Source organism: Peromyscus eremicus, chromosome 4, assembly GCF_949786415.1.
Source record: "Peromyscus eremicus chromosome 4, PerEre_H2_v1, whole genome shotgun sequence".
Taxonomy (NCBI): Eukaryota; Metazoa; Chordata; class Mammalia; order Rodentia; family Cricetidae; genus Peromyscus; species Peromyscus eremicus.
The window spans coordinates 46,506,070-46,529,341 of NC_081419.1; the positions used below are offsets into that span (position 1 = coordinate 46,506,070).

General features: G+C 40.5%; 1 protein-coding gene across 4 annotated transcripts in view; it reads right to left on the reverse strand.

Moving 5' to 3' along the window:
• The window catches only part of Stk39 (serine/threonine kinase 39), a 280,274-nt gene that overhangs the window by 46,869 nt on the left and 210,133 nt on the right, over positions 1-23,272 (reverse strand). For all 4 annotated transcript variants that reach the window (XM_059260604.1, XM_059260606.1, XM_059260605.1 and 1 more), the window contains 2 exons: positions 7,952-8,004; positions 4,134-4,202 (listed from right to left, as the gene is read on the reverse strand). In XM_059260604.1, coding sequence (XP_059116587.1) covers positions 4,134-4,202; positions 7,952-8,004 — 122 coding nt within the window. The remainder of the gene's footprint in view (positions 1-4,133; positions 4,203-7,951; positions 8,005-23,272) is intronic.

Consider the following 23,272-nt stretch of genomic DNA (forward strand, 5'->3'; position numbering starts at 1 on the left):
TATCATCTATTTTTTCATCTCACAAGTTTACTTTTTTAACAAACACCCACCCAGAAGGCAGTGCCATCTTATACTTGTCTATTTACACAAGGCCTAAAAGTGTTTCCTGTTTCTTGCCTAAGGTAGTGCTAACTTTGAGCATAACTGAAGTGGCTTATGATTCAGTCTACAAACAGTGCATTTAATTTTGGACTGCCCTTGTTCTGCATGAAAGTAATCATTCTGTGCCATACACCAGCCTTCCTTCAATCCAAACTGTGCTTTGTAAAGCTTTGCACACTCTAGGCAGATTACCCTGCGGCGAGGTAATGCCGACTTTTGTAATCTATGTTTGCTACGCTATAGTAAAAGCCACAGCACCCACTGCTCTATAACACATACTATTGCTTTTTTCAGCCTTTTCATGCTACCATAAGCATTTTCCCCAAGTCAAAAGAAAACGCTGATGGGAAAAAAACAGATTTTTAAATCTATTTAAATGTTAGCTATTTTATATTATATAAGTTGAAACACACATGAGAAGGCTATATTTTGTACAGCCTTCCTCCTATGAGCTTATTTCATTTTGTAAAGGCTACTCAAATTTTGCTATCTCCAAAGTATGAGTCTCTAAATACTAGTATCCTATATTCAATACAATTCTTTTCTAATAAAAATGCTAGGAGATAGCTGGAGAGGTCAGAACAGAATTTTGGACGGAACAGAACTTGGGAGAAGCGACGCCCTTCAGCAGTGGGTCGGGAGCAGTACAGAACACAGAGCAAATCAGCCACCTTTAAGAATCTAACGTTTAGCCTGCTGTGGTTATGCACATTCGTAATGTCGGTACTGGAGAGGGTGAGGACAAGGATCAGAAACTTGAGCCAGCCTGGCTACATAGTGAGATGCTATTTGAGAAGGAAGGAAAAATGGAGGGAGGGAGAGGGAGGGAGGGAGGGAGGGAGGGAGGGAGGGAGGGAGGGAGGGTCTGAGCAGAGTGTCTGCTGGCTGTTGTAGCTTGGGTTTGCTGTCACCCTTCCTGGGTTTTGTAACAACAATGTCTGCTTGCTTTAAGTGGAATTTGAAACCAGATGTTAGAATTTCTATCTCTAGAAAGGGAGATGTATTTCTGCATTAATTTATACAATTTTACTCTGATACATTTTGAGCCAGGATGTTAGCACTTACAATGAAGTTTATTTTAATGCTTTTTTATTATATTCAAGAAGAAATCCTACAGATAATTTTCATAAGTGGAAAACATAAACTGCGGCATGAGGAAAGTCAAAGTAGAAAGTACAAAGTGATGAGGATGGCGGAAAGCTGGGGAGGGGACGCCATTCTGTGCAGGGGCGTCAGGGAAGGTGCTGGGGGAAAGCACCAAGAGATGTGGGGTGAGCCCACGTGAGCCTTCAGAAGGGGCATTCTAGAAGAGAGGCAAGTGCAGCTTGCTGGCATTATAGGCTGGTGCGCTGGTGGGTGGGAGCAGAGCTGAGAGCAGAGAACTGGTCTGAGAAGTGATTGAGGCCTACAGCAAAGAGGTACAGGCCACTGGCATGTGGGTTGGAAGCCATTACAGAGTTCGATGAAAGCGTTAACATCATCTGGCCAATTTTTTCAATTGGGATGTGATCGAACACAAAATTCTTCCTTTTGAAGCTCACAATTCAGTGGTTATGGGTACAGTCTCAAGGCTGCATACCCACTGTTACTTTTAATTCCAAAGTATTTATCATATTCAAAACAAACCCTCAAACGCTCCCCCTCTCAACTACTTTCCTTTTCCTTTGTGTATTTGCCGACGCTGGGTATTTCACATACCTGGAACCACGTGATCTTTTATGTCTGATTTAACTTACCTGGCTATCTCTAGCTGACAAAGGGGGGGACAGGGGCAGAATCTGGGATACCAGTAAAGACCCAGGGGTGATAAACCTAGCTAAAGGATGAGAGGGGCTTAGAACAGGATATTATGGTTTAAATGTAAACTGTTCCCCTTCCCCACAGGCTCATATATTTGAACACCTGATCTGCAGCTGTTGGAGCAGGTCATGGAGCCTTTTGGATATATGACCTAACCTCAGTATATAGGATGGAGCCAGAGGAGCCTATATTTTCCCCCCAAAGCAGTAGATATCATTTTATATTTTAGTTGTTGATTATTTAACAGATAAAATATATCTACTGACCTAGGGCTCACTGAGACCTCTGCTTCCTGGTCTGCCAAGAATGGAAGAGACATGCTCCAGCTGCCATGCACCCTGCCAGGCCTTCCCCGCCATGATGGACTGTACCCTCTGAGCTGTGAGCCAAAATATGCCCTCCCTTCATTTAGCTGTTTATGGCGGGTATTTTGTCACAACAGAGAACCAAGCTGAGTACCAACAGTTAGACACCGTACATACTATAATTTGAAAGTGGGGGTAAGGGAGAAAAAAAGTCAAGAATAACTCCCAGGTGTCGGCATGAGCACCTAGACACAGAGTGATGTAATCCGGAGAGAGAAAAACCACTGTAGGGCAGGTGGGAGGAAACAGCAAGGGCTGCATTTTGGAGACTGACCATTAAATTTCAGATATTGACTGCCCCCCAAGGGAAGATGATTTTTAAAAAAAAATCTGGCTGAGTCTACTATTCAAAATAAGGACCTGTGTCCGAAAGTTAAACAACAGAAGGTGGTTAATGCCATGCCAAAAGAGGAAGTGATTACAGAAGAAACTGTTCTTAGACTCCTGGGATACATCAGCATCTGCAGGTCAGAGAGATGAAGAGGAACCAGTAAAATGCTAAGAAATCACCCCCCAGGTTGGAGGAACAAAGAAGGGTGGGTTTCTACAAACCCAAATAAGAAGCTGATTGTGGAAGACGGCCCTCCCTTCTAGGCCCAGTACTTCTGACAGGCCAATTGGGAAGACAGATCATTAACCTCCGACTTAGGAAGGGGGCTGCCACTCTCAGTCACAGGTCCTGTGACACCACACTGTCCACTCCTGCTGCATCTGCCATCTCACCGTCAGGCCTGTCTTCTCCAGATGTGGCTTCGGAAATGACAGTTTGAGTGGAGTGAGAAGGTCAACGTCTGGCTGGACTTTGTTCAGGGGACCACGGTAAGGAAGGAAATGATGGCAGAGACAGGTCTTTCAGCAAAGTTTTCTATAAGATGCTGGGGGGGAAACAGCTGTATTAAGATGTAGAGTAAAGAAGAAATTCTTTAAAATGTAAGAAATAAAAGCTCTGAGATGCTCCTGGGTCACATGTAGCAAACAGTGGGAGGGATAACAAGGGAGACAGTGGAGAAATTCTGAGACTGGTTAGTGAGGTACAGGAGTAAATATATTTGATCTGTTAAATAACAACTAAAATGTGATATCTGCTGCTTTGGGAAAAAAATAAGTTGTTTCTGGTTTTTTGTTTGCTATTTTGTTTTCTTATGACACACAGGAATCAGCACTTTCTGAGGCTGAAGATATTGGACCAAACTCTGTCGACAATGCCTGGACAAGGGCAAGCTCTCAGAGTCAAGAAGCCCTGACTGCAAGCTACATCCTCCAGACCTCATTTGATCTCAGGTTCATCTGTAGAACAGTGTCTAAAACAACCTGCCCCCTTTTACATCACAGAACTGGTCTGACCATTGGATAAAAAGTACACGAATCATCTGAAAAGCCACAGGTGTGATGTTCAGCAAATGCATTTGTACTTTTTCCATATAAGGAGGAGTTAATATATCTGGTTTTTACCAAACATTCTTCATACAGAAATATTCAAGGCCCAACAATGGGAAACAAAGCAAAATAAAATTTATGAGGCTAAGTAATTAAGGGATAGGAAAAATATAAGCCTTTTGGTTATGTACTGTACTTAAAACACATTTGAATACGTTATATATGAATGCAGTCTTCATTTCTTATTTTCTTTCTTTTAAAAATTGAACAACAACAAAATGCTTATATAGAGGGGAGGGAAATACATGAAATATCTTTGAAGAAAATTAAAAATGATTTTTAATGCAATTTCACCATAAGCATAGGAATTTATGAAGATTCTCTTTTAAATTTCAGAGTGAATTATGCCTTAATGAAAAATTTTGCTTCTGAACACATTTCCATTTGATATATCAACAAAATGATACTGCATACTAAAAATCAATTTACCTATAACTACATCATGACCGTCAACCAAGCCAGCAGAGAAGAGCTCCTGAGACACACCATCTGCTGTATCTGTCCAAATGTGAGATGAATATGTATTAGAAACCATAACATAAAAATCAACAGCCCAGCACAATATAAAAATATATTTTTCATTTACTAAAATCACCCACATGATTTTAATTCATCAACTCAGATCCTGTTAGAAAAAACTCAGAACCACCATGAAGTATATTTTCCTACAAGCAATTTGTATTTTGTCTTTTACTTAACAGATCTTACTATAAAAATATTTATTTCACTTTGGTGAACCAAAAAACTTCCCCTCTGGCCACCAACTGAATTAATCTTCTGGAATACCCTAGAACACCTGAGTGCTCTCCATGACATTGCTTTTCTTTCTTGCCAAGGTTAATTCTAGCCATCATCAATCCTTTTCAATCATTCGTAGCTACTGAGTTAAGAATTTATAGCAAAGGTTGAATGGGTAGAATCTGATACAACCTTACACTTGGTACAAACAGCCCATGGGCTGGTTGCACTATTAAGATGAGCTATTTAAATGTATGCTATTAAGAAACCCCTTTAACACAACATTGATCATTTGATAGCAACAGATTCATTCTCTTAGAAAATGTGGCTGTGTAAAATAATGTAGTTTCTCAATGATAAGTGACAGGAGTTGGCAATCTCATAAAGATGGGACTGAACAGGCTGTAGCAAGTGAATATAGCTAAAAATTACTTAATTGAGAGGTTATGAATGAGCATGGTAACACTGCTAACTTCTATTGAAAGACTTTTCAAGGAGGAACTGAAAATTGCAATATGCTCAAAAGAACCATTACAGAACCCTGTGTTATAATAAAGGAAATGATTTCATCTCCACAGCCTTCTGATATTCTAACAGACACCTAACAGCACTGGCTACCAGCAGCATGGGCATTTTAGGGATCATCTGACATGAGTGTTTTCCAAAGTCAGAGAGCACCTGAACATACATCTGCTGCATCAAACCAACAGCAAAACAGAACTGCAGGGACAACCCAGCTATGGTGCACTATGTGAATCTTATGCATATTCATACATGCATTCGACCTGGTTTTTCACAATTTGGGGGATTTAGAGTGTTTAGACCTGGTGTATGATGCCAAGAATACAATAAACAGTGATGGCGAAGGCAGTGGTACAGCCAAAGGGCATTCCAAACTCATCTTAATTCTTGTGCACTCTTTCTCTCCCTTCCTCCATCTCCAGAAAAGATGAACACTCTCAAAGTATATGCTAGATGCTTCCGGAGATTGTGTTTCTCTCTCATTTCAGATGACAAGGGATGATACGGAAAGCTCGCTAAACCATGTGATCCCACACAAGGCCAGCTTGTCTTGGGCCTTCTCCTTCTGATAATGATTAAACACAAAGTTTATAAAGGTCCCTAATGGAATGATCCCACCCTAGGGGACTGAGGAGAGCTCAGTGAATGGCTGTGTTCTGAGGGTGACTCTCTTTCTGAAGCTGCTGGCACTCAGAATCCCCATCCTCCTGGAGATCAACCACAGCTCTAGGACAGGAAACCATTTTAATGAGGGTGCTGAGCAGATGTAGGTGACAAGCTTGCAGTAGGAGGTCATTTATAGCTAGTGACTGGCCAGCAGCAAGAAGATCTGAATCTTACATTTCTGCAAGCAGCTACGCTCTCAGAATGCAGCGGAAAGAAAGACATGGCACAAAGCCGCACCAAGGGCCAGCACTAAACCAGTGCCAGTGTGACAGCCACTCCCTGGCCATTAAACTGGATAGCATGTCCCATTTTCAGGCCTCTTGGGCACCAGATGATTCATATCAAAGTGGCAAATGGCTAATGCTGGCTGGACAAGATGGGAAATGCCCCTGTCACTGTGTACAGCACAAAGCAGTCATTTTCTATACAGGTAAGTATGAGACCTCTAATAGTTTAGACCAGAAATATGAAATGATTATTTCAATTTTACCAGTAATTTATTTTTACTTTAAGCTGATGCTGAAACAGGTTCAAAAATCACATGTTAACGTCTAGTTTCCAGAATATACAATAACATCATAAATAAAAGGGTGCATCCTCAAAAGACAACAGAGAATTTCCGTGTGCACACCACATTTTATGCCATACACAACTGTGCCTGTTTGTAGACAGCACACATGTAGTGCCCATGTGGTGTATGGTGCACACATATATCAGACATTGCCTGATGAACAGGTAGCACCAAAAGTTGCACACACAGTGCATCCAGTACTAACAGGCCTGTGCTTGCTGTTCAGGACAGGATACAATTACCAGCCAAGTCACTGCCATCATTTCTGCCTGGGCACTAAAATCAGAGACTAGTCATCAATCCCTGGCAAATGAGGCACCAAAGGCAATGCAAACGGCCTAGCGATGATAGGACCACCTTATCCACACAAATACTCAAGTTGGAAATTCATTTCTTTGTTAGTTCTTAATTAAAATTGATTTTCATTGCTGTAGTCCACCTTAAGTAACCAGATGAAAAGAGGCAACCTCAGAATCAGAATCTGTTCCTCTTATACTTGTAACATCTGTTATATAATTACTAGATCTTATTCACAACATTGCCTGGTCAATATTTTTTTAATTTGATAACTGTGACTGGTGTTGTACAATCTCACGGGCCCATCTGAAATTGCTAGGGATGGGTACACTTGAAATGAAAGCCTAGTTAGCAAGCTCATTAGGGCCTCTGGGCATGTATTTTGTAAAAGATATTTCATGTTTTTATCTGATTCAGATATTCGGGAAGTCATCTGATCCTTGCCTTTACAGAGGACTCATGATCAGAACTAGAGGAAATCTCGGCCCACCAACACTTAAGGTCTAGGAGCATAATTTGTTTGACTGGCAGTACTTAAACAACTTCTCATGAAGGCAGTACTTGAACAACTTCCCATACACAGGACGGATCAATGTCTTGAAGTGCCTGTCACTCACCATGGCTCTTCAAGGCAGTTAGGCCAGCGTCTTCTCACAGGTGCTAACAACAGGGAGACCAGGGCAGTTGACTGCCAGACTAGCTCTCAGGCCAAGTGAATCCTTGTGCTTTGGGCTTTTCAAAGTTTAACAAATGAAGCTGAAATTTATGTAGAACCCTAACACATAGAACGAACACCGAGCTGTGAGCTTATGGATATTACAAATCAGAATGCAGAAGACTACTGCACAACATGGAAAATAGCATGTGTTGGCATCTGATTTTTTAATTCTTTAGACTATTGAGTTATAAAGTAAATAATGTAAACCATATTTTTTCCTTGGGTTACTTATCTATTAACCAAGGTTTCTTGATGGTCTACATGCCAGGCTCTATGCCTGTTGCAAAAGATAATAAAAAATAAAAACAGTACATGGTCCCATTTTCTGACATGCGGATGCTGTATGAACAATCAGTCCATCCATTAAGCAGTTGCAATAATGTACTTTTGATATGCAAATTACAAAGAGGCTATAAAAGAGGTGGAGTTTGTTAGCTTATGGAGTAACACCACACTCACTGTTACTTCCATTAAAAGCTTCATTTTCAAGCAGCATGTATTTTCATGGTTAAGCTAATGTATCTAATTTATACGTGTATGTTCACAATGCCACATGTGCCACTAGGATTCATGTAGTGAGCAGTGGTCTAGGATCCTTACAACTAACAAGCTCTTTCTTTCTTCCTTTGTTTATAGACAAAACATTTTTGAATAGCAAATTATAACTATATGCTTATGATCAATTTCTCAACTGTTTCTTCTTCCACCAAAATAATAATTTCAATTAAAACTTGCCTCTTCCTGGAGTAAATTCAAATCGTATGTCATTCAGTTCCTTTCTGGAGTTTCTGAAACATATAACATAAAACACATTAAAATCTAACCAGGCAGAGTTTAATCAAGCCAAATTACTCCCAATTCTTGTAAGATGCCAGTAGAGTGGAAACAGCATTTTACAGTTTTAGGTTACCTCCAAATATTTTCTCAAGTAGAAGATACAGTTATGGTAACAATTAAGTGAATAGATATTTTTGATGAAATTTATCTTACGTGAACATGCTGATAATAAAAAATTCTCAAAACAAAATGTTCATTTTATAAAATCCATACTAACTCAGTAAGTGTAAATCTAATTTCAGAATACACATTTTTAGAAGCCTTTAGTCTAAGTGGTATCTTATACATTTTTCATATTCCCCCTGGACAGTAGCATTGTAGTAACAGAATTTTAAAGTAAAAAGCATCAAGGAAGACTGTCTCCATAATAAGTTCAGGACAGACATTATATATTAAATCATACAGAACAAAAAAAATAAGGTGCATCTGTTGTTAAAAGTATTTTCTCAATTCAGGCATCTCTAAAAGTTGCAAAATTTCCCAAAGAACAATAAACGTTATATAAGATACAGAAAATTGTAAAATATATACATAAATATGTATTCAATAAAAATTAAATGACACTCAACAAAAATCTAAGGAACCATTCTCTCATTCATAGGAAGTTCAAGTAATGATAAAGACTGGTGACCCACAAACTATTAAAAGTGACTATGTATACTAAAATAAAGTCAGTAAGAACACCAGAAGTAACCAGCTTAAAAAGCAAGAACACGATTATTAGATTCAGGGGTTAGAATATGGAAGACAGAAACAGATGTCCAAATGCACAGTCCTGAACCTGCTCCTGTTCCTGCCATGTATGACTAAGCAGATCTAGCAAACACGCAGATTCTCAGCTCTGTGTGATATCTTCTGGTCTCTGGGGACACTGTACAAAGCCCAATGGTGCTGGTGCGTTCTCTGAACCCTTTAGTCTATAACCATCTCTTTACTTTCTGGGCTACCATCTCCTACCACACTAAGTACAAGGAGGCCAGCAAACTGGTAAGGACTTTATATCAACTTAGAGAAAGCCCTCCTCACTGCCTAGAAAAGCTAACACACATCTAATACCAATCCACAAGGAACAAAAGGCAAAATAAGAGGTCAAGAACTCAAATCCAGATGTTAAGAGTCTTGAACCTAGAAATGTGCATCTGTCCTCAGGTTTCAACATCTGGACTTTGCAACTAACCCTCTAAGGGCTGAAGTCTTACAACAGTGCTCCCCGTAGGATTTTGTGGGAACTGACAACTCTGAAATGTGTGGATCCTCACCCTAAAACAATTACCTTCCCTAATTTTAATTAAATATTTCATACATAAGTACTTTCTGATTGAGGGCTTATCTCTACAATAGAGTACTTGCCTAAAGTGTGTGTGGCCTTGGTTTTGATCTTTAGTACAAAAATGAAAGTCATTCTCCCTTCCCGAAAGAAAAATAAATGCATAAACAGACTGAATTGTTTTATATTTTGGAAAGCCTCTGTGGCATTAGTTTCACATGACTGAATATTTATAGTTGATCTCTTGCAATATATCATGTTATATAAGGAAAAATTCCAGTAATCATATATGTACAAAAGAATGAGTGAAGAAGTAATTAATTTCTTAATATAATAAAATAGTTTTGCCCTCATAAACTCTAGAGGGAGCCTGTGAACTCCCAGGATAACTGAATTATATACATCAAGTATTGAGGAATATTATTTTAAGGAGTGTTACTTTTGTTCATGTTACATTTGTTTAACTCTGTGAACCTGTGTTACCATGCCTGTGTAAAACACCTGATGGTCTAGTAAAGAACTGAATGGCTATAGTGAGGCAGGAGAAAGGATAGGTGGGGCTGGCAGGGAGAAAGAATATATAGAGGGAGAAATCTGGGAGAAAAAGAAATCAAGGAGCCAGAGAAGGAGGAGGACTTCAGCGGCCAGCCACCCAGCTACACAACCAGCAAGCCATGGAGTAAGAGTAAGATTTACAGAAGTAAGAGAACAGGAAATGCCCAGAGGCAAAAGGTAGATGGGATAATTTAAGTTAAGGAAAGCTGGCTAGAAACTAAGCCAAGCTAAGGCTGGACATTCATAATTAAGTATAAGCCTCTGTGTGTGATTTATTTGGGAGATGGGTGGCAGGCCCCCCAAAAGAGTAAAATGCCAGCAACAACAATCAAGCAACATTGGCTTCTCTTTTGTATCTTTGGGTTCTGCATCCTCTGAGTCAACCAAACACAGGTCAAAAATGCTCATAGTGAAAAGTGAGCCTATACTGAACATGTATTTTTCTGTTCATTTCTGTACATTCTCTAAAAAATATAACAACCACTTGCATAGCATTTGCAATGTATGAAAAGTATCCCCTATAAATACAGTGTTTTAAAGAGAAAGGGGGAAGGTAGAATAGGAGGATTAAATGGGGGGAGGCTGAGAGGTCAGGGTAAAGGAGGGAGTATGGGGAGGAACAAAGGCTTAAAGACACTAAAGGCCTTTTGAAAAGCTGTATGGAAAGCTACTGTTGTAGGAGCTTCTTTAAATACACATACACACACACACACACACACACACACACACACGAAATGTAAATGGATTCACCATATAAAGGGGGGGGGCAATGCCCCAACTAGATCTCTTAAGTCTACGAGTAAAACTTCCAGTGCTGCAAATGAGTTACATCTTGTTGAGTCATTCATTGGCCAAAGGGCCACATGGAACCCCAAACAACACAAGCTATTGCCATGGCTATTGGTTATCCATGACAACCTGATAGTAGGGCCTTATAGCTGAAGACACAATTGACTTATGTCATTGAACTTGGAGAAACCAGGCTGGTTCCCAACTAGGAGCTTCACTCCAAATGACTAGCATTCATAGTGCTAGAAGGCACTCTGCATGCTATCAAAGGAGAAAGGTAGTCATCAGAATCACCCAGCTACAACCCTTTGATCTACATCATCAACTTGCCTGGAAAATATACTGGTTCAGTAGTGGCACCAATATTAGGGTGGTAACTAACCACCCCTTGGTTGGATGTAAGGCCTACTCTATGAGATAGTACCATACTTGATACTACTAAAGTGGCTATGAAAGTGAGACTAGACAGGTGATAGGCCCTAGGAGGAACCCTACTATTATTATTCTGCTAAACAATCATAGCAATAAAATGACCCAAAATGACATAAATGACATGTTGATCTGCTCATAGATCAGAGCGCCATTCAACCCTCATCAGAGAAGCTTCATCTTGCAGTAGATGGTAACTAACACAGAGACCCACAACTGGAGAGTAAAAAACTTCAGAGCACTTAGCCTTAAATGGGATGTCATTATCAAACTCCTCCCCTCAGGGCACAGGGATCCTTGACAAAGAGGAGGTGGAAAAACTGTAAGAGCCAGAAGTGGTGGATAACTCCAGGGAAACAATGTCTTCTACATATAACAGGGCTGATAGACTTATGAACACACAGAGACTGTGACAGCGAGCACAAGACCTACATAGTTTCAAGCCAGACAAAATTCCAGAATGGAGGAGGGGAATTAAACACAGAGTTCCACCCTTAATCAAGAAACTATCTGAATCCATACCTGTTGGGAAAGGGAAAAATCAGTGTTGAGGGTTTTTTTTTTTTTTTTTTTTGGTTGTTGTTGTTGTTTTTTAATGCAGTGACACTGAATGTATCAACCACAGTCCAGAGCAGGCACCATGCCCACGAGTAGTTGGTCAAAACCAAACAGACTCCATGTTTTGTTGTGTGTGAGAGGGAAAGAGAGAGAGAGAAAACAAACATGAGATTGGGCGAGCATGGAGGTGGGGGGATCTGGGAGAAGTTAGGAGTAAAAAAGGAAAAGTGTTCCCTAAAGAGTGTAACAACTAGTTATGATAAAAATATATATGAATAAATGAGATATATATATATTCATGTTGTATTAGTCATTAAAAAATCTAGAAATCATTTAAAGTATGTTGGAAGATGTCATATGAAAATATTATATTATATTATATTATATTATATTATATTATATTATATTATATTATATTATATTATATAGGAGAACTGAGCATCTTCAGATTTTTGTGTTGTTGGTAGATAGACACTTCTCCATTCGATTGCAACATCAGCCACTGAGATACGCAAAAGATAAAAGATATCTGCTTGCTTCTTTTATTTTTGTGTTCCAATGCCTACTACCCCTCCCCATTTTACATTACTACATTCAGTGTACCTCTTGTTTATAAGTTTAGTGAGTCACAAAGTGAGGACAAACAATTCTATACTGGACATGCCTGATATACATAGAATACTCAAGCCATATCATTTTTATGAGAAAGCCACATCCTTCAAGATTTTACATGTTATTAAACAACCCCCCCAAACACATGAACAGTCTTGGTTGTGGATGCTATATATAAGCGAAAGGAAAATTAAAACTAAAGTAATCTAGTAGAAAAAAATATCACTAAGAAAGGGAGTACCAATATTATATTTAATAATGAAATGACTCAAGGAGAATAAAATAAAGGCACTTGGTTCAATATTAATTGGTGTCAGGGCTCCTTTCTCATCAGTTGGTCTTGTTTAAATTAGTTTTTTCTACTCAGGCCATGGTAAAAGAGTGTATGCGTGAGCTGCACCCAGAATATCATCATGAACATCCTAATTTTTTAAATATTAATATCACAAAAGCAATAGCCAGCCCTCATAATCCCCACCGACATCAACTGTGGAGTTTGCCTCTGCAAGTCACTCTTTATGACTCTGAACCTAAGTCTCACCTTTGAAAAGGTCGCTGTGATTGATTGTAAGTAGTAGACTTGTCCCATCAAGATGATATATAGTTGGAAAAATGCCTAATTGGATCTAACTACTGAAGGTCGTCCTTTTATAAAGAATTAATCTTTTCAGACTCATACTTACACCTTTAATTGAAAGTACATTCACTTTAATTGATATGGCGCAGGATAGTCTTGATTTCGGGGAAGCTGAAGACAGAGGTGGTTTAAGGCTAAAAATAGTCTGTGCAGCTTTACAGTAGAAACAGTTTGAGGCCCAGGCTGCTGCTGCCGCCGCCTCTCATTAAAAAAAAAAAAAAAAAAAAAAAAAAACTCCTTAATCCTAAAATAAAAACTATCAAATTGGGTAAAGCAAAACTCCTTACTGCTCACTGTAGGCATACTCTGTCTCACAAATGCAAATGCCAAAGCATCCCGTAAAATATTTATTCTTACGAAGGAGAAATGCAATCATATGGTATGACTGCATACCCTGGCACTACTGGATCTGTCACTCCCCATATCCAAAGATCTAGTATATGTGTACACACACACACACACACACACACACACACACACACACACACACACACTTAATCCAGTGGCAGCATACTATGTCCACTAGTCTGTGCTTTAGTTTTAAGTTAATAATGTATCTTGAAATTTCTAAATATTAGTTCATTGTAAGATTTCAAATCATTTTCAATATAGTTGCAAATCCAGTGGCAGCATACTAAATCCATTATGCTGCACCTTAGTTTTAAGTTAATAATGTGTCTTGAAATTTCTAAATACACATCATTTCTAGTTCACATCATTTTCCATATAATGACTATAGTTTCCTGTTCTATGCTGTATCTTTTTTTGAGGCCGTTTCTATCCTGTGAAGAGATTGCTCCCAATCTTTCACCATTACAAACAATGAGTTAATGAATAACCTTATTCTTATCTCACTCTGCAAATACATAAGCAAAAAAAAATACATTTCTAGTAGTCAACTACTTGGTCAAAGGATACACACCCGGGTAATTTGAGAGGTACTGCCAAATTCCTCTTCATTTCAGTTGTACCAATTTCCACTCTCACTAGCAGTTTGTAAGCTCTGTTGCAAGAACTTTCAAAGAATAATGCAGAGGGTGTGTAACAGAAGTAGGAGATATGGGGACTGAGCCAGAAGAGAAAAGCAGATTCCTAATAGATAGGAAAACAAGTACTCAACACTTGCTGGTGACAGACCAGCAGGGACTTGGGGTGACAGACCAGCAGGGACTTGGGGTGACAGACCAGCAGGGACTTGGGGTAACTGAGCTGTTCAAACTTTTCAGAGACATAGAAAATTTGACATTATATAAAAAAAACCCATAGTTTCAACTAGTGATGCATAACTTTAAAGTACTGATGCTAGGCGTGGGGATCAGATGAAGTCCATGAACACTCGCTACTAAGGTTGAGGATAAAATATAGTATCTGTTGATCTTAACACACAAACTGTGGTCAGTAGAGGCACACCAAGTTTCCTGAAATGGTAAGACTTTGATGTTATTTTTAAGAATCTACAAAAAAAAAAAGTCATAAATAATGCACTGACTCACAGGCTGTGAGCACTGGAAAAAAAATTAATCATGGGAAAGGAAAATAAGTCCAAAGAAATTTAAGCAAAAAGAAAATAGAATCTATAAAATTAGAAGTGGTTTTGAGCTTTCAGGACTTGTCCTTCAACAACTGGGGTGTGATTTTTTTTGGGGGGGTGGCATGGTTTTGCTGGGTTTGCTTTATTTCTGCCCAAACTGAGTTCACAGTCTAGACTGGAATGGGTAAAGCCTTTCTTCCTGTGCTTTCAATTCACCTCCAAGTGACACAGTAAACATTCCAAGGAGACAGCTGTGGAGGTGGCAAGGGACACCCCAGGAAGCAGGTAACTTCCTGGTGGGTGGAGAGCAGCAGGCTAGGGAGGCTACAGAGAAATTTCACAGGCTACAGCATTCACCTGACCTCTTAATGTAGCATGCCAGAACTGTCTGACTGTCACTGTTCCTCAAGTGTCCCCAAAGCCAAAGTGAAGTCTCATGTTAACATCTCCTAGCCAGTGCTCACAGAAGCCTGGGGCTCACAGACCCTAAGAACCTGATGGTATGGGAAGATATGCAAGTCCAAAGGTCATTCCTTGTCAAAGAGCACTGGAGAAAGTCCCTGCCATTGGTGTTTCATCTACCCCGGGAACAGTGATGCTCGGCAGCTCTGAGGTCAGCAGAGCCACCAGAAGACATGGAAGGCTGGAAGAATCAAAGGGACTCAGAAGTTTGCCCTCCCTCTGAGCAGCTGAAAGCGGATATGGCAAAAATCACTCTATTTTTTTTTTCCTTGCTTTTGCCTAGAATTCCAAGGGAAGGAAATGCTATGGTACCCCATGGGCTCTACAGACAAGTCCCAGAATGTGTCCCTTCTCAGGAGCAGGAGGAAAACTCTTTCAGTGTTGAGTTTCACTTTTAGTTCATCTTGCTTCCTGTCTTACATTGGACTGATGTAAAGCTGCCCCCTCAGCCTGAGGAGAGGACACAGACTATAGCTCCTTTGGAGCTAGCCTCCCTCCCCTCCCCTCCCCTCCCCTCCCCTCCCCTCCCCTCCCCTCCCCTCCCCTCCCCTTTCCTCTTGGAGGTGGCTGGTACAGGAGGGAAGATAATGTGAGCTATGAAGACAGAAGTCTGGATTCAAACCCACAAACCATTCTGTTGGCCTTCTATGACCTATTTTTCTCAGCTGTGAGAAGGGAGAGACACTGTCTAGCTGCCATGGCTGAACAGGTCCCTCAACAAGCTTCTGTATGGAAACATAGTCCACAGAAGAGCAGTGTTAGGAGACAGGGACCAAGGGGAGTTGTTTTGGTTATTCTTAAAACAAAATTCAAAATGCGTATGCCTTACCCTCCTGTGGTGGTTTGAATAAGAAATGTCCTCACATACTTGGAACACTTGGTCCACGGGGGTGGCCCCCTTTGGGAAAGTTGTGGAAGCTTTAGGAGGTGGAGCATTGGTGGTGGAAGAATGGTACTGTGGGGGAGAGGGAGGGGTCTGATCATTTCTAGGCTTCTGTACTTCCAGCTTGCTTGCTCTGCTTCGTGTTTGTGTTTGAAAACATGTCTCTGCTTTCTGCTTTTATCACGGCTGCCACGCCTCCCTCACCATTCTGGGCTCTTGCTCCAGAACCAGGAGCCAAAACAATTTCTGCCCTCCTTAAGTTGCCTTTGGTCATGATATTTTATCACAGCAACAGAAAAACAACTAGGAACCTCCCATTCCTACCTAGCCCCTGCCTGTCTTTCCAGCCTTGGCTCTCCTGCTTTTTCTCTTGCTCACTTGCATACCTCCCGTCTCCCCTCAGTTCCTGAAATCCTGGGCAACACAGCACTTTGGTATAACCAGCACCTGCCCCTTTAAAGACACTTCCGTTGTCCTGCTTAGTCTCCTGTGCCTGATAGTTCCCCTCCTGATCTGGAGACCAGAAAAGGAGATGGAGGTGGCCAGGGGAGGGTAAGTCCCCTTCTTCCCTCCTGAATGCCCCGGTTCCACTTCTATGCTAGATTTTGCACAAGGGCAGTTATGTGCTTATCTCTTTCAGGTGAGTGCCTGGTTTCCTTAGTAGTCCCTGGGGGGATACAAATATTTGCTGAATGAATGAAGAGCACCAGTCCAGGTTTTATAAAGAAGCCCCTAGGCTTGTGAGACAACACCTTCTGTCCTACCCTGTTCCCTAGCTGCCTTCTCTATCTGTCCCAAACACTCCTCTCTTCCTGTTCCCTCAATGGTTCAAACTCCATTCTCTACTATTCCTTCTTCTTACTCTCTCCCTGGATGATTAATTTCAGATCTACAGCTCAATCCCAGCCACCTCCCCTGAGCTGCAAATCCATTATCCAATTGCTTACATGGTATCTTTCCACAGAAGAGCCAAGAGACACCAACATCTCAGGACAATCAAAATGCAGAGCATCACTCTTCCTCTCAACCCACTTCCCTGCCTCTGCCCTTAGAGCAACAGCTAAGACACGCAGGTACTATCTCCTTAAGATTTCCAAGTCATCCATTCCTCCACCACTTCACTACGGCACACTGTCACCAGCCACACATTAGAATAACTGATATAATGGACAAAGAACACTTTGTACTCATGCAGCACACAGATCAGTTCCTATTGTGAGAGCTGAAGGAGTATAGATAAAATGCAAAGGTTGTTTAGGGTGCGCTCTTGGCAGACAGGTGTAACCTAGGATGGAAACAGTTACACTTAAAGAAAAATGAAAAATGATAGAAATTTAAGGATAAGCTGAAGTGACCTACAACATAGGCATGGAGCAGCAAGAAGCTGGAGGAGAGCCATCCCATCCTGTCACCCATGTCACTCTGAAACAACGTCCCTTCCTCTCCAGTGGAATACTGAGTCAGTTCATGGGAGCCTTCAGAACCTGAAGACACCCATGCAGAGGCTGACAGAGCACAGTTATTATTTAGTATCTGCTCGCTCTCTCAGCCTCTTCTGCAATAGAATGGAAATGATGCTTCCTTCAAGATTGAAGAGGCTTTGTGGAAATGCCTTGTGAATTCCTGGCACAGATATAAGGAATCATCTATTCAGATGCACACAGACACATGGGGAAAAGTCATGGCTCCAGTCCTTGAAGAGTTAGTTCATAGTCATTCCAGAGGATGACAGCTAGCATCTGAAACAAGGAAGGAAACCAGTGAGATGGAGACCAGTGAGATGGCTTAGCAGGTAAAAGCAATTGTCACCAAGTCTGCTGACCCGAGTTCAATGCCTGGAACCCACATAGTGGAAAGAGAGAACCAACCAGCAAGTTGTCCTCTGACCTCTGTGTGTGCACAGCAGGTGTGCCACAAACACACAAAATAAACACAGTATTTATGTCAACCAGTGCTAAAAAACAGTTGTAGGCAAGAAATATTGGACAATTCTGAGGACAGCACATTCCCCACTCCAGACTCTCACTGCAATCCATCTTTCCAACACCTGCCAAATTCATCTTCCTCTCAGGTACAGGTCCAATCACAGAATCATATAATTTTACAACCCAAAGGGGCCCTAGAAGTCACCTAGTCCATTCCCCTCTTTCCTCAGGTGAAGCAACTGAAGCCAAGGAGATGAAGTGGCTTGCCTAAGATTACACAGCTGGTTAATTCACTCAATACTCCATAAATCCTTATTGATCACCTACTAGGTGTCAGGCCCATGCTGGGAGCCATTAAAGCAGAAATGGAGCTCAAACCTCGGAGCCGAGGCTTCTAGACCACTGCTTTCTGTTCTACATGGTTGGTTCTCAAAGTGCAGGCAGAGTTAGCAGAGAGTTGCAATCTCTAACAGAGACTGTTTCCCCAACTGCACCCCACACCCAGTTAAGAAGCAGTGAGACACTGTAACAGAAATAAGGTGGAGAACCCTTGCTGTACCTCTCAGTATTATCCTCAAAGATGTGCTAGAGTTCAAAGTCCTCTCATACATATATACGCCCATGTACCAGGTAGCATATGCTCCAGGAATGTGAGAAGTAACTGAGTATCCTACTGTCCCTGCCCAGCCTTGCCCTTGCATTAACTTATCACAAAATAGTCTTAAAACAAACAAACAAACAAACAAACTAGTGGGATTTCTAAAAGATTAAAATTAATTTGAGCATTATATCTCTGTATTTTTTTCCTTACTCTTTGTTCTTAGGGGACCTGTCACCCAGCTCCTCAAAAATATATGGAGACTTATTCTTTCTTATAAATGCCTGGCCTTAGCTTGGCTTGTTCTACCCAGCTTTTCTTAAATTATCCTGTCTACCTTTTACCTCTGGGTTTTTACCTTTCTCTATTCTATATACCTTTTTTTTTCCATTTTACTCCATAGCTGGCTGAGTGGCTGGGTGGCTGGTCCTTGGTGTCCTCTTCTCCTTCTCATTTTCTTGCTCTTCTCTCTTCTCTTCCTTTATTAATTCTGTCTGCCTGCTCGCCCACTTATCCTTTCTCCTGCCTAGCTATTGGCCGTTCAGCTCTTTATTAGACCAATCAGGTGTCCTAGACAAGCAAAGCAACACAGCTTCACAGAGTTAAACAAATACAACAGAAAAGAATGTAACATATCTTTGCATCATTAAACAAATATTCCACAGCATAAACAATGTACCACATCTTAAACTATATTCCACAACATATCTCCTTTTACCCAGAAATATGACCTTGGCTTAGAAAATATAGGCTGGCAGTATTCAAATACTTTGTGTACACTGATCCATAAAGCATCTCATAAGCTAACATCAAACACATCAGATAACCACATTGGTCTCTTTAATAACAACAAAACAAGAGCATCTCCTGTCTCTCTCTCTCTCTCTCTCTCTCTCTCTCTCTCTCTCTCTCTCTCTCTCTCACACACACACACACACACACACAAAACTACATACACCAAATACAAACACCACACACATTCATAAACCAGCTACACAACCACACTATACATATGCTCCCCCATCACACCACACATAGTGTTTTTCAGAGTAGTATCTTGATGTATTCGTAAACTATATTCTGAAGTACTAGTTGTCTGCAGGCTTTTCTGCAAGACCCCATCTTAAGTCTCAACTGCTTCCAGGTAGCCATTCTACAATGTGGAGCATAGCTTTAGATTGACAGTCCATAGCTTTGCCAAGGCTAATGACCACATGAGAGCTATACACATAGAAACTCTAGACAGACCTTACAGTGCTGAGACCTAGCAAACAGTCACCTACACAACTAATCACCTACAAAAAGTAGCTGTCATCCAGAGGTAAGCCAAACTAAGTGAGACTGTCTTCTTTACTGCCCCAGTCGTCACCAGGCTAGGAGCACATTTCTTCTCTCCCACCTTTGAACCTCAACTCTGCTCTCTCTACTATATCATGCTTTCTAAAATCACGAAAAAAAATTCAATATATAGAAAGATATAAAGAGAAATAAAACAAGCACTTGTTTACCTACCATCCAGAATTTCCAAGTGGTAACACTCTGCCTTGTTTACTTCATAGCAGAACACATAAAATTTTAATAATGTTTCACCTACGCAGCACAAAATCAAGTTATGTCTCAGCTATGATAAATCACAAAAGAATAGATTATCCTGTAAATACTTCTTCCTGACGAGATTATGAAAGTCTATTTTCACTGTGGTAAATAGTCCCTTCAGCATGTGGATATGTGCACTGAACTCATTTCTACCCTGAATCAGAAATGGAAGAGGAGTGGTCTCAGGAAAGCCAACTGCTGTTCAGCTGGCAGAGCAGAACCTGGAGTCTGGTGAAAGAGTAAACTTAATTTTACTCTAGGAAGAAACAGTTCGTGTGCTTAGTAGGTAGGAAGCCCTGCACATGCCCTTCTGGAAATCAGCCGAGGGCAGTAGAGAGCAACTCCCATCAACATCAGTTGTGCCTAAAAGTAAAGGTCACATTAGGTTTAATTCAGACAAATCAGCCATCACTGTTTGGGTTATAAATGTTTCTCGTCAATGCACTAAGCTTGCAAGCCAGCATGCTAAGTCCTTCACATTAAAGATGTAAAGGGGCCTCGAAGGCAGAGTTAATGAATGTCCACTTGGAACTGAGACGTCCTATCACAGTTGGGGTAATTATGCAGACTGGTGAGTGGGCTGGGAGGGAGGAGAGCTGGTAGAGCAGTGGGGGATTCCAGGAGGAGCATAGCTTTTGTAAAAAGTTTACTTATTTAAGGCATGAACTACCACAAATCCTAACTAGTACAAGTACCATTTTATTTGTCTATTCTTTAGAAAGTCAATTTTGCTCATTTCAAAAGTAAGCAGAATGTATAATGAACATTTAGTTATTAAACATATAGAAGATGAAGGCAGGGATCTGTGGTAGAGAGTTTGCCTACAAATGGCATAGGCTCAAAACAAATAAATGAATTGACTAATTATTAAACAGAAATTACATGAAGAGAAAAAAGTGATATTACCATCTACTTGAGATGCTGGTTGCCCCAGCTGAGTACTGAAGTCAGTCTTGTCTGGCTTGTTGCTAAGGCAGGCAAAGGGAAACCTGCATGGTACAATTCTTACTTTTCCAACAAAGAAACATGCAGGGTGGATTTCTTTCCCTTGGTGTTAATTTCAAGGAGAAATTTTTTATGGAATCTCTTTTATAAGGGACACCTAACAATGTCTTCAACTCTATTCTGTAAAAGACAGAAACTTTTTTTCATATAAATGTCTTCAACCATATGGAGCAAAAGATGTACATTTTTCCTTCCACATGCCGCAGGCACAATATTAAATCTTCCTTGAGTGATGGCATTTCTGCTAGAAGCTGAAATAATACAGCCAAGGTACATTGTTTCCTGATGATTTACCTTCACAGAGGAAGCCTGTAGAGTACAGGAAAAAAGGATAGCCTATCCCAAGCTCTCTTTCTGGGGCCCCAGAGCACGTTTACCAAGTGCTGCATGGAGCAATTTCAGAGCTGCAGTCTCTGACCAGTATGTGAAGTGTCCTGATTTCCTAAGTACTGACACACAGGTGAAACATCCATGGGAAACAGGCAGCATTCTGTTGTGAGCATCTAAGAAAATGTGCAGGTATTTTCCCTGCCGATCTATTTCAATGTAATGCTTTATAAGCAAATGCACTTCCAGTCCAGGTTGGATGACTCTTGAGCAATGACATTATAAACTTTTCTGAACACATAAGGAACATATATTGCAGAATGTCTAAGCTTCCAATGGGCTCCCTGCCTGTCTGGTTGAAAACCTGGAGAATGTCCCCAACTGAATTTTCAAACCTTCTGCATCCATAACAGAGGAGAGATCGTTTTGCACTTAGAAGTTTTTAGTACAGCTACCATGCATGGTTGTGGCTGCTTGTAATCCCAGCCCTAGGATGGCTATGTCAGAAAGATCATGAGTTTAAGGCCAGCCTGAACTACATGAGACCCTCCCTCAAACAATAACAACAACAACAACAAAAGGAATGTATCCCAGAGAATTGCAGTAAAGCCACAACAGTATATGAAATGAATGGACAATGAATTCAAATTTAGCTAGCTGTAGGAACAAGAAACCTGCATTAATTTTTTTATTTCACTAAATTCACTATTATCTCATGTGCTTAAAAAAATCAAAAGGAAGCTACATAAGAAGTTAGCATGCATAAAAGGAATATGATTACTTTTAAGTTACACTAAGGTACCAACTCAACGAAGGAAAAATTATGAAGGATTAATTAATAAGTAATATCCATACCTTGATTAGAAGACCCCTTCTTGCTTTAAAACAATTGTACTCATGATATTAAAACAAACAAGTGTTTTTACTTTTGATCCATCACAGGGAAATGGCCTGTAATAAGCACACATTCAGTCTAGTGTGGATGACTCTTGGGTAAAGCCAATGTAAAGCCTTAAGTTGGACTTTCCTGAAACTGTGTCAGCAAATAGCTATTTACCCAGCTGCATGGGATAAACATGGTGCTTCTGGACATATACTAAGATGCTGTACACAGACAGCATTCGGACCCACACCTGTCCGAAGGCTGGGTTAGGGTGGACTCTTGTTCACTATGGGCTAAAACTCTATGAAACTGTGAACTGAAATAAATCTTTCCTCACTTGTTTTTTTGTTCATTTCTTTGATCAGCATCACACACACACATACACACACACACACACACACACACACACACACACACACACAATCAACACCAGATTTTAAAGCAATAACATATATGATTTTTAAAAACATGTTTGAGAATCTTGAACAGTATCTCTCATGTGTGTGAACGTATGACAAGTACCAAACCTAAGAACTAGGGTAATGTCTTCTTACATGAGGATCACTAAAGAAGATATGTCCAACAGTTTCTGTCATAATGCATCCGTGAGTGAGTGGTCAATATATCCAGGCTGTTAATCTCTAGTACTTTTTTTATTAGCTTAGATTTCCTGGCCTTCTGACTCAAGAAAAATCTAATTAAAGAGGCCAGATAGAATATATAAGCATTCTTACTCCACAGAGCTACATATGCTGGACACTCTGCAGACGTGCACTATTTGCCTAGTTACAGGAAATTCATAGCTGTGCTTTCAAGAAGGCACTAAAGACCAGTGCCCTGGGACTTGGCAGGGAGAGAGTTTCTACAGCACAGCCAAGACGGCTCCTTCACAAGTAGTTAGATGCAAGGCAGAGCTCCTCTCTATCAGTTTCAGACAAAATGAAATAATCATTGATTCACTGTCAACTTTAATTTAATTCACGAGAAGTATTTGATTAAAGAAGGCAAATGACTGAATGTCCACCAGAAAGACAGAAGGATAGTAAGTCCATCAGGGAAAAGGTATGGGCCATCTCAATAATGCTCTAAAAGCAGGGTCAGTGGGGCACTTATGTCATGCAGTAAAGGCCCCAGTGTGAACAGCAGGACCTGGCACATGGGT